At 34.0% G+C, this 13,767-nt stretch overlaps 1 protein-coding gene across 3 annotated transcripts in view; it reads right to left on the bottom strand.

Moving 5' to 3' along the window:
• Positions 1-9,716: 9,716 nt before the first annotated feature.
• LOC121655245 (echinoderm microtubule-associated protein-like 4) overlaps positions 9,717-13,767 on the bottom strand; it is a 32,464-nt gene continuing 28,413 nt past the window's right edge. For all 3 annotated transcript variants that reach the window (XM_042009742.1, XM_042009743.1, XM_042009744.1), the window contains one exon: positions 9,717-11,977. In XM_042009742.1, the coding sequence (XP_041865676.1) occupies positions 11,480-11,977 (498 nt within the window). In that variant the 3' untranslated portion in view covers positions 9,717-11,479. The remainder of the gene's footprint in view (positions 11,978-13,767) is intronic.

Raw genomic sequence — 13,767 nt, 5'->3', positions numbered from 1 at the left:
TCAGGATCTTTCAATAAAGAGGTGTTACATCTCCAGCTTTTACCAATCGGTTTATTATTTTTGATTCTCAGACTGAATGAAACTGGTGCGTGATCGCTGATGCTGATTGGATGTATCTGAGTCTCTGAAATGTCGCCCATTAGTGAGTTACTATTTAAAATATAATCTATTCTAGAGAAGGAGTGGTGAACTGAAGAGAAGAAGGTGTATTCTCTTAGTTTAGGATGGTGAGAGCGCCAAGCATCGCAAAGACCAAAATCCTTCATGTACTGTTTGATAGTTTCTGACGACTGCCAGACTCGATGACTACCTGATGTGCTGCAGCGATCTTGTTCAGTCAAGACTACATTAAAATCACCAGCTAGCACTATTCTGTTATCTGAATAATTCTGGAGTGTAGCAAACAGGGAGTGGAAAAAGGAGGGATCATCTGCATTGGGGCCGTACACATTGGTAATACATAATTTGATATTACAAATAGATAATAAAGTTATCAGAAATCTGCCTTCCGGATCCACTACTGTGCTATCTATGTCAAAATTTAGTCTCTTATTAATAAGAGTAGCTACTCCTCTCTGCCTAGAATTATAACAGGCTGAGTAAACATGAGGAAACTGAGCTGTTTTAAGAAGATCTATGGTTGAGTTTGTTAAATGAGTCTCTTGTAGTAAGACAATGTCAGCCTGCAGCTCCTGTAATTTATTAAAGATCTTCAACCTCTTCTGCCTGGAACCGGCTCCATGTACATTCCAACAGACGATTTTTAACATGGTTATTGTGAACGGTTTAATGCTTCATGCGTGTTACTGACGCGTGTGTCTTTGTGCGCCCCTCTTGCGTGTTCGCGCGTGTTTGCATGCAGCCTGATTGCGCGCGTTTGTCCGTATGTTAAATGTCCGTATATGTAGTCTACCTTAATGCGTGTTCTCTCATACATAAAACGCGAGTGTTTATATGTATCATGTATGGTGCGGCTGTGCGTCCTGACGGTGTTGCGTGCGCTGCTGATATTACGAGCTGGATTACAATTAACAGTGAAGACGTGAAATAGAAAGATAGTGAAAAGTGAAAAGTGAGAAGAGTGGTGAAACAGAAAAAAAAACATCGATCTAGGTGTAGAGGCTGTGGTGAGACGAGCAGTGTGTTCTACTGTCAGTGATCTATAATGGCGAGTTAAGAGTGATCATTTGGAGAGATTGACTTACAGCACCTGGGATCAGAAGAGCCACGGAGTGATGTCCGGGTCGCGGTACAGTTGTCCATTAATAAACAGTTTATCCACCGCGATGACAGCGCGAGCGCCATTAGCCATAGATTTCCTTCTGATGGGAAACAGGACTCTCCGTCGGTCCAGAATCTCTCTCGGATATTGGTCGTTTACTCCGAAGTTGGTCCCCTTCAGTTCGCGGCCCTGGTTCTTCACCTGCTCCTTCTGTTTGAAGCTGACGAACTTCGCTACGATGGGTCTTGGTCTGCTGGACCCGGGTTTCCTCCCGCCGAGCCGATGGACTCTGTGAAAGGAGATGTTTTTCACCGTTTCCTCCGGGAGCTTCAGGTGGGTTTTGATGAAGTTTTTCACCGTGGTCTCGGGGTCCTCCTCCGTCTGCTCTGGAATCCCTGCAAATACCAGGTTCTCTCTCATGCTCCGCGCCTGCAGATCGATCACCGTTTCCTTAATCTTCTTATTTTCATCTGAGAGACGGGTCAAGCCCTCGGTGAGGGATTTTACCGTCTCTCTGAGACCGGCATTTTCTGCAGCCAGACTTTCCACCTGCTTCTGGCTGAATTCTAATGATTCACGTAGCGCCTGGAACTCCTTGTGGAGAATTTCTACCAGACTCAAACGCGCATCAAAACTACTGAGTTTCTTATCTATAGAGATCAGAACATCTGTTGAGTCGTTCCCCGTTGGTGAAATAGCTCCAGGTGAATCCTCATTTCGCTGTCTCTTGGACTTAGATGAGGTGGAGGGGGTTGAGGTGTTGTTTGGTTTCCCCATGACGATTCTGTCGTAACAACGATCTATAAAATCTGTCAGGCTGGCCAAATCCTCCCCGCTGTGCTCCAGAGTGTACCTTTTAAAGACACTATAGTCCTACTTTAAAGAATATTTTGATTAAGTTGGCACAAAATACAATCGAATGAAAGTAGAAATGTTTGGGCGCGCCTAGTTTGAATCTGCCGTCTCCCCCGGAACTACGTCACCTACAGCATTAGCGTCACTTCAGGCCGATTTCTAAATTACCGTTTTTTTTTTTCAAAAAAATGTTCACGTACAATTACAGGCTCACTTAGATTTTCGTAGTTTGAGAAAAATTTCAGTCTGGTTTTAAGTCCCTCCGCAGTACTAAAACTGCACTTTAAAGAGTTTTTAATTACCTTTTTTAAGCTACTGACTCTGGAAGTCCTGCAGCCTTTGTTCTCTTAGACCTACTGCAGGTGTTAACATGGTGGACCACCAAATCCTCCTGACACGCTTGCAGCAGTGTGTCGGTATCAGAGGGTCTGTCCCGCACTGGTTCTGGTCTTACCTGTCGGATTGGTCTGTCTGTGTTCACCTTGAGGAGTTTTCCTCAGCTGCAGCCCCTCTCAGTTATGGGTCCCACAGGGGTCTGTTTTGGGTCCACTGCTTTTTTCCCTGTATATGCTGCCCTTCGGTTCTATTTTTCATAAGCACAATGTTGCTTACCATTGCTTTGCTGATGATATTCAGATCTACATCCCCTTAAAACCACAGGAGGATTCTTTGTATGTATATATGTATGTATGCATGTATGTTAGTATGTTAATGTGTATACGCTTTTATGTATTTATCTATGTATGTATTTATGTATGTAAGTATGCATGTATCTTAATGTGTATACGTATGTATGTATTTATCTATGTATGTATGTATGTATGTATGTATGTGTCTATGTATGTATGTATGTATGTATGTATGTATGTATGTATGTATGTATGTATGTATGTAAGTATGCATGTATGTTAATGTGTATTCGTATGTATATATCTATGTATGTATGTATGTATGTATGTGTCTATGTATGTATGTATGTATGTGTGTATGTCTGTATGTATCTATGCATGTATGTATGTAAGTATGCATGTATGTTAATGTGTATTCGTATGTATATATTTATGTATATATGTATGTATGTATAAATGTGTGCATGTATGTATGTATATATGAATGTATGTGTCTATGTATGTATGTATGTAGGTATGTATGTGGTTATGTATGCAGTTACGTATGTCTGCTTACAGGTATTTTTGTATGTATGTTTGTATGTATGTATGTAAGTATGAAAGTATAAATGAGCGCATATGTGATAGTATTAACGTATATTAATGTATTAATTATTGTATATATGAAAACATATATGTATGTCTGAATGTATATATATATATATATATATGTGTGTGTGTATCTATGTATATATATGTGTGTATCTATGTATGTATGTATGTTTATATGTATGTATGTATGTATATAAGTATGCATGTATGTTAATGTTTATTCGTATGTATGTATGTATGTGTGCATGTATGTATGTATATATTTAAGTATGTATGAAGGTATACATGTATGTATGTGTATATATATATATATATATATATATATATATATATATATATATATATATATATATATATGTTTATATGTATGTTTGTATGTATCTATGTATGTGTGTATGCATGTATGTATGAATGTATGTATGTGTGTATAAATGTGTGCATGTATGTATGTGTTTATGTATGTATGTTTTTCTGCATGTATGTATGTGGATGTGTATGCATGTATGTATGTATATATTTATGTATGTATGAAGGTATATATGTATGTATATATATATATATATATGTGTGTGTGTATGTAAACATACATACATAGATACATATATACATACATATATACTGTATATATATATATGTATGTATGTATATAAGTATGCATATATGTTAATGTGTATTCGTATGTATATATGTATGAATGTATGTATGTATGTATGTATAAATGTGTGCATGTATGTATAATTTTATGTATGTATGCATGTATGTATGCAAATATGTATGTATGTATGTAGGTATGTATGTATAAATGTCTGTATGCATGTATGTTTGAATGTATGTATGTGTGTATGCATGTATGTATAAATGTCTGTATGCATGTATGTTTTTATGTATGTATGTATCTATAAATGAATGCATGTATGTATGTATGTGTCTATGTATGTATGTATGTATGTATGTATGTATATATGTATGCATGTGTATGTATGTATGTATGTATGTATGTATGTATGTATGTATGTATAAATGTGTGCGTGCATGTATGTATGTATATATTTATGTATGTATATATGATTGCATGTATAGAATAGAATAGAATAGAAATACTTTATTAATCCCTTTGGAGAGTCCTCAGGGAAATTTGGGTACCAGCAGCAATACAACACCAAAAGTAATGCAGGACAAGCACAAGACACAATATATACAGGTACAAGGCAAAATAGAGGCAAGAAGAGCACAAATAGAATAAGATAAGATGAGATAACTAAAACTATATAAGCAAGTGTTGCACACAGTAGAGGTGGTACAGATTCCAGTTCACTGTTGCATGTATAAGTTATTGCAACTGTTTGTATGGGTTACATGTATGTATGTATGTATGTATGTATGTATGTAGGTATATATTTATGTATGTATAAATGAATGCATGTATGTATGTATATATGAATGTATGTGTCTATGTATGTATGTATGTGTTTATGCATGTATGCATGTATGTATGTATGTATTTACGTATGTACCTAGGTATGTATGTATATATTTAAGTATGTATATATGAATGCATGCATGTATGTATATATGTATGTTTGTGTCTATGTATATATCTGCGTATATATCTATGTATGTATGGAGGTAGGTATGTACTTATGTATGTATGCATATATGTGTATTTATGTATGTAAGCATGTATGTATGTATGTAGGTATGTATGTAGGTATGTAATCATGTATGTATGTATGTTTATATGTATATATTTATGTATGTATGTATGTGTGCACGTATGTATGTATATATTTATGTATGTATGTAGGTATAAATTTATGTATGTATAAATGAATGTATGTATGTATGTATGTATGTATGTATGTATAAGTGTGTGCATGTATGTATGTATATAATTATGTATGTATATAAGAATGCATGTATGTATGTATGTATGTATGTATGTATGTATGTATGTATGTATGTATGTATAAGTGTGTGCATGTATGTATGTATATATGTATGTATGTATGCGTCTATGCATATATGTATGTATCTACATATGTATGCATGTTTGTATGTATGACTGCATGTTTGTATGTATGCATATAATTATGTATGTATATATGAATGTATGTATGTATATATGTAGGTATGTATTTGGGCATATATGTATGTATGTATATATGAATGCATGTATGTGTGTATATATGTATGTATGTATGTATGTGTCTATACATATATGTATGTATGTATGTGTCTATGCATATATGTATGTATGTATGTATGTAAGTATATATGTATGTATGTATGTATTTAAGTATGTATATATGAATGCATGTATGTATGTATGTAAGAATGCATGTATGTATGTATATATGTATGTATGTATGTGTCTATGTATGTATGTATGTATCTATATATGTATGCATGTTTGTATGTATGTATGTATGTATGTATGCATGTTTGTATGTATGTATATAATTATGTATGTATATATGAATGTATGTATGTATGTATGTATATATGTAGGTATGTATTTGGGCATATATGTATGTATGTATGTATGTATGTATTTACGTATGTACCTATGTATGTATGTATGTATGTATGTATGTATGTATGTATGTATGTATGTATGTATATATTTAAGTATGTATATATGAATGCATGTATGTATGTATATATGTGTATTTATGCATGTAAGCATGTATGTATGTATGTATGTATCTATGATGTATGTATCTATGTATGTATGTATGTAAGTATGCATGTATGTTTATGTGTATTTGTATGTATATATTTATGTATGTATGTATGTATAAATGTGTGCATGTATGTATGTATATATGAATGTATGTTTGTATGTATGTATGTAAGTATGAATGTATAAATGTCAACATATGTGAATGTATTAATGTATATTAATGTATTAATTAATGTATATATGAAAATATATATGTATGTCTGAATGTATATATATATAAATATATATATATATATATATATATGTGTGTGTGTGTGTGTGTGTGTGTGTGTGTGTGTGTGTGTGTGTGTGTGTATCTATGTATGTATGTATATAAGTATGCATGTATGTTAATGTGTATTCATATGTATGTATGTAGGTATATATGTATGTATATATATATAGTTTGGGGTAATAATTACAAAACAATAATACATCCACTATTTGTTCTCCAAAAGAAAGCCATAAGGATCATCCATGGGGTAGGTTATAGGGACCATACCAATTCATTATTTTTGCAGTCAAAATTATTAAAATAAAAGACATTATTAATTTACAGACTATACAAATTTTATTTAAGGCAAAACACAAACTGCTACCTGCAAATATTCAAGGACTGTTTACAGAAAGGGAAGGGGGTTATCTTTTGAGAGGGAAATTTAATTATAAGGTCAAAAGGGTGAAAACAAGGAGATGTTTCTGTATTTCTGTTTGTGGAGTAAAATTGTGGAGTAAGTTGAATGTGGAGCTCAAGGAATGTCCAAATTTAAAGCAATTTAAAAAAATGTTTAAAGATATTACTTTCACACAATATATGAATGAAGAAGCTTCTTTTTGAAATATGTATTTTTGTGTTGGTCGAACAATATGAAATCATTTAAATATGTATTGTGATGTAGTACTGTAAAGTTCAGATGGAAAATTAACAGGAAGTAGAAAATATTATTTTAACTTTGGAGAAGGTGTGGGATTTAATAAGTTTTACTACTTGTGTGCATGTATGTATGTATATATTTATGTATGTATGAAGGTATACATGTATGTATATATATATATGTATGTATGTATGTTTATATGTATGTTTGTATGTTTGTATGTATGTATGTATGTATGTCTGTATGTATCTATGTATGTATGTATATAAGTATGCATATATGTTAATGTGTATTCGTATGTATATATTTATGTATGAATGTATGTATGTATGTATAAATGTGTGCATGTATGTATGTATAATTTTATGTATGTATGTATGAATGCATATATGTATGTATGTATGTATAAATGTATGTATGCATGTATGTATGAATGTATGTATGTGTGTATAAATGTGTGCATGTATGTATGTATATATGTATGTATGTTTTTATGTATGTATGTATGTATGTATGTATGTATGTATGTATGTATGTATCTATAAATGAATGCATGTATGTATGTACAAATGAATGTATGCGTCTATGTATATATGTATGTATGTATGTATGTGGGTTTGTATGCATGTATGTATGTATGTATAAATGTGTGCATGTATGTATAAATTTAAGTATGTATATATGAATTCATGTATGTATATATGATTGCATGTAGGTATGTATTTAGGCATATATGTATGTATGTATATATGAATGCATGTATGTATGTATGTGTCTATGTATGTATGTATGTATGTATGTATCTATATATGTATGCATTTATGTATGTATATATGTATGCATGTGTCTATGTATGTATGTATGTATGTATGTATAAATGTGTGCGTGCATGTATGTATGTATGTATATATTTATGTATGTATATATGATTGCATGTATAGAATAGAATAGAATAGAAACACTTTATTAATCCCTTTGGAGAGTCCTCAGGGAAATTTGGGTACCAGCAGCAATACAACACCAAAAGTAATGCAGGACAAGCACAAGACACAATATATACAGGTACAAGGCAAAATAGAGGCAAGAAGAGCACAAATAGAATAAGATAAGATGAGATAACTAAAACTATATAAGCAAGTGTTGCACACAGTAGAGGTGGTACAGATTCCAGTTCACTGTTGCACGTATAAGTTATTGCAACTGTTTGTATGGGTTACATGTATGTATGTATGTTTGTATGTCTGTATGTATGTATATATGAATGCATGTATGTATGTATATATTTATGTATGTGTCTATGTATATATGTATGTATGTAAGTATGTAGTTATGTATGTCTGTATACATGTATTTTTGTATGTATCTATTTACATATATACCTACGTATGTATGTATGTATGTATGTATGTATCTATGTATGTATGCATGTATGCTATTATGTTAATGTGTATACGTATGTATGTCTTTATCTATGTATGTATGTATGTATGTATGTATGTAGGTATCCATGTATGTTAATGTGTCCAAGTTTGTATGTATGTATGTATGTATGTATGTATGTATGTATGTATGTATGTATGTATGTATGTATCTATGTATGTATGTAGGTATGTACTTATGTATGTATGTATGTATGTATGTATGTATGTATGTATGTATTTATTTATGTATGTATCTATGTATGTAGTTATGTATGTCTGTATACATATATTTTCATATGTATGTATGTATGTATGTATGTATTTACGTATGTATGTAGGTATGCATGTATCTATATATGTATGCATGTATGTATGTTAGTATGTTAATGTGTATGTGTTTGTATGTATGTATGTATGTATGTAGTTATGTATGTCTGCTTACAGGTATTTTTGTATGTATGAATGTATGTATATATGTCTGCATGTATATATTTATGTATGTATATATGAATGCATGTATGTATGTATATATGTATGTATGTATGTAGGTATAAATGCATGTATGTATGTACATGTGAATGTATGTGTCTATTTATATATGTATGTATGTAAAAATATATGTATATATTTAAGTATGTATATATGAATGCATGTATGTATGTATATATGTATATCTATGTGGCGGCGTGGCTCAGCAAGGTAGAGCGGTCGTCTCGTAACCCGAGGGTTGCCGGTTCGATCCTCGGCCAAGTCAGGTTCTTGCTGAGGTGTCCTTGGGCAAGACACTGAACGCCTTGCATGGCAGCTTCCGCCATCTGTGTATGTATGTATATTTTATACAAAATGTACGAAAAAACATGTGTGAACCGATTTATATATGTACAAAAATGTAAAAAATATAAATATATATATGTATGTATTTATGTACGTATGTAATTAGGTGTAATAAAATGTATGAATATACATATGTATGTACGTATGTATAAAAAAATGTATTAATATATATATGTATGTATGTACAAAAAATGTATGAATATCCATAAAAATTTATGTATGTATGTATGTATGTACATATCTATGTATTTATACATACATACATTTTCTATGCCTGCAATACGAGGACCCGCCTATCTGCATCTGGACGGTGGTGACATAGATAATCTCTCTATGTCACGAAAAACATAATCTGGTTTTACCTTGTAGAGGGCGCTATGAGCCATTTTTTACTCACAAAATCCTGTTTTTAAAATAAACTAAAGAAATTCTAAGAAATTCAGTATATGTGATTTTCATCACAATTAAATAATACTCTGTTGTTTACAGCTCAAAAAACACATTTAATCTTTTAACACCAAACATCAGTACTGTATAGAAAATAACTCAGAGGAAACATCAACATTAGTCGTCATTTTCTCATTATTTATTTGTATTCTTGTTTAAATCTTCAGTACAGTCTGTCATCCGACAGGAATGCATTTAAGAAGACATGATTGGCTCAAAACAGTCACATGAAAATCATCATCAGCATGAGTGTCAGTGTCGGTACTGAACACTGATAATGAACACTTTAATCCAGAAACTCCCCAAGACCCCATCTAATCCACATCCTAACCCCACTCCATCCACATATCATATGGCCCCGCCCCTCCCTGAACATCCAGGTAAGTTCCTGAACTAGCACAAGCCCTTTAGAGAGACAAGCATAGAAAACATGAAGTTGAGTATTAAAAAGGCAACAGCATGAACCACCCCCAACCCACCCACCCTATTCAAACCAACCCCCCACCTCTGAAAGACCCCTCCCCAGAGCGACATCATCATCCAGACATTCGAAAAAATGTTTGAGTAGAAATGGTCCAGAAGAGACTAAAACATCACCAACAGTCATTCAGAAAGTCACCAACCAATCAGAATAAAAGATGTCACATTTCCTGTCACATGACTGGACTAGAGAGGTGAGTTGAACATGACGGTGGCCAAGGTTTTTTGTTTTTTACAGTGTTGTTGAGGAGCTGCTGCCCTCTAAAGTTGAACAGAAATATACAGACAGGTATCTGCAGTATATACAAACAGCTGCTGCAAAGATCCTAAATTACAAAGATGTCTCACTCTGATAACTCTGCAGTCAAAGTACAAACAATAACATGTCAGTCACAGCTTTTAATCTGAAGGACAACTTGGAGTTCCACACTTCCTGTTTACTTCCCCTCTACTTCCTGTCTCAAATCTGAAGACCTTCAAAATAATTTTTCAACCATATATATTTTCTCTAAATTTATAGCCAATTTATTTTAGACAAAATCCATGTTTATGGGTGTCCTGTTGAACGGTTTCTTCACTGGGGGCCTTTTAAAGTGAATTTTTATTTGGAGCCAATTAATGAATACAGTATATTTTGTCAATAGGAAATTATTGAGATACATCTCAATCAAAAAAATTTGGTTGTTTATTACTAAAACCATTAGCTATAAAAGATATTACCCCCAAAAGTTCCTGTAAAACTTCCCGTCGCATCCTTCACTCACTGAAGACATTTTACTGTTTGATTATTTACAGCTCGTTCATACGTCTCAGACTCTCTGCTGCCCCCCTGTTCCTGAAAACAAGATCAAAACTTTGTGACCCATCTTCCATCTGTATGTAAAATCCATTTTCACATTTTAAAATATGAAATACATTTTTTTTTCAATTCAGGGGAACTTTTATCTGAAACACTGATTTCTGAGATAAATGATGGAACTCCAAACATTGTGACTCCATATTAACAGGATGAAACCACGAGCCACCATCGCATCATTAACCACAGATAATTCTTGACTCTATTTGCTGTTGTTTAGTCAAGTGTCTCATTAAAATAAGGAAAATTCTTTGTTAGAAGCTGATTATTAATCAATAAAACTTAAAAACAGTAAAACTATGGCGTGAAGTCTGTGGTCTTTCACTGGCTTAAAAGTGGATTTATGAGGACTGGACTTCAAAGATAAGGACATCCATCTGACGTAATAACCATCCCTCGTCATCACATGCCCAATCGTAAAGTAATCTGAATCTGAATCATTGAAACTAAGTGTGAACCAAAACAAGAACCCAAAATGTCCTCACTTCGCCCATAAATGGCCTGGTCCCCACAAAGACAGCTGGACAAGAACACACACACACTCTTCCTATGAGGGTGGGGTCAAGGGGGGCAGCCCCTCGTCGCTGGGCGTAGCTGTATCGTCACTCGGCTCGAGACTGTCCTTTAGACTGACTGTGCTGTCTGAGGGGGGAGGAGTTGACTCGGAGCAGGGTGGGGTCAGCTCAGAAGTGGGCGGGATTAGCTCTATGGGGGGCGGGATCTCAGGGAAAGGTTCCTGTGTCCCATTGGCAGTCAGGGGAGGGTTTGGCTCTGGTATGGGCGTGTTTGCTGATGGAGTGGGCGTGGTTACCGTGGGAGTGGGCGTGGTTGATGAGGGAGTTGATGTGGTGACGACAGAGTTGGCTCTGCGGGAGGCGGAGTTAGAGATGAGGCCATCACCGAGAGAGAGAGAAGACTTCTCGACCATGCGCCACTGCATGATGCTCGTGTCTTTTCCTCCGGTCGAGATCAGGTGGCTGTCGTTAAACAGGAAGCTGACGTTGGTCACATGACTGCTGTGGGCGCTGTATTTATGGCTGGGAGCCTACAGACACAGATTATTGATGACTGATCAGTTTTTTAAAAGAAATCACCAAAATGGTTTTTAAGTTTTTTTACACTCACTCAACACTTTAGTCTCACTTATCGATACGGTCCAATCAGCCATTCACTTGGCAGATGTTCATATCATATTTATATTTACATTAAACACATTATTATTTAAAACTGGCTATGAATGCAACTAAAACTAAATACACATCCGCCCCCCATCCACCCATAGACGGAGCATTTACCCCTGCAGACAGACATTCCCACTGCACTGCACTTTAATACTGTACAATATGTGTGATATATTCATCCCGGTCACTTTAAAGATTTGATCTGCACTGTTACTTTTATTCTGTTATTCTGTTTATTCTATTTTTATACTTTTATACTTTACATGTGTCTTACTGTGTGCCTTAAGCCAAGAGCTGCTGAACAAAATTTCATTGTGCCTTCCGTACTGACAATAAAGATTCTTGATTCTTGATACACATCAAACTTGGTCTGCTTCTCTCATATCTTTAAATATAGTTATGGAATAACTCAACCAGGTGTAATCTTAGATCACAAGAGTACATTTACTCATGTAAAACAAATAAAATCTGTCATTAAATAAACATAAAGATAAAGTCAATCAAACTAGAAGTACTCAGTGTGTGCAGGTTCCATCAAACCACAGAAAAACTTGCCTGAGAAAACCCCAAACGGGCCACCAGCCTCCCACTTTCCAACAACACGCCAACTTTCTTACTTCAAGCTAATATCAGCATCTAGTTCCATCATCAGGATCGATGCCACATCTTATTTAGAACCCTTGACCCTGGAAACAAACCCTTAGACACCAACATCAAACACATGGCTTTAATGGTCATGAATTTATTGTAGAAATTTGGATTTTCTTTAATCTGGGTTAATCTGGGTAAATGTGGGTAAATGTGGGTTAATCTGGGTTAATCTGGGTAAATGTGGGTTAGTCTGGGTTAATCTGGGTAAATGTGGGTTAGTCTGGGTTAATCTGGGTTAATGTGGGTAAATGTGGGTAAATCTGGGTTAGTTTGGGTTAATCTGGGTAAATGTGGGTTAGTCTGGGTTAATCTGGTTAATGTGGGTAAATGTGGGTAAATGTGGGTTAATCTGGGTTAATCTGGGTAAATGTGGGTTAGTCTGGGTTAATCTGGGTAAATGTGGGTTAGTCTGGGTTAATCTGGGTTAATGTGGGTTAATCTGGGTAAATGTGGGTTAGTCTGGGTTAATCTGGGTAAATGTGGGTTAGTCTGGGTTAATCTGGGTTAATGTGGGTAAATCTGGGTAAATGTGGGTAAATGTGGGTTAATCTGGGTAAATGTGGGTAAATGTGGGTAAATGTGGGTTAATCTGGGTTAATGTGGGTAAATGTGGGTAAATGTGGGTTAGTTTGGGTTAATCTGGGTTAATGTGGGTTAATCTGGTTAAGCTGTTAGTGTGTTTAACATCTACCATGATGCCATCTTGTACATTTTTTTTGTCATTTATTCAAATTTATTTTAAAAAAGAGAATTTTGTTACAATTTTATGAAAATTTTCAAATAAAAGTAATAAATAAATAAATAAAAAAAATATTTAGAAAACAGATGTAAATATAATTTATATATCTTACTATAAAACATATATAATAATGTTAAATAAAACAAATGAATAAATTATAACTGTCTTATAATTACCTTACATTTATCTTTTTGTTATTAATGTAGTTCTGTGTGCATGTTATTTATAATCATATAGAATAATAATATTATTGTTCTTATATTG

This window comes from Melanotaenia boesemani, chromosome 16 (assembly GCF_017639745.1).
Source record: "Melanotaenia boesemani isolate fMelBoe1 chromosome 16, fMelBoe1.pri, whole genome shotgun sequence".
Classification (NCBI taxonomy): Eukaryota; Metazoa; Chordata; class Actinopteri; order Atheriniformes; family Melanotaeniidae; genus Melanotaenia; species Melanotaenia boesemani.
This window is presented reverse-complemented; position numbering and strand designations above follow the sequence as displayed.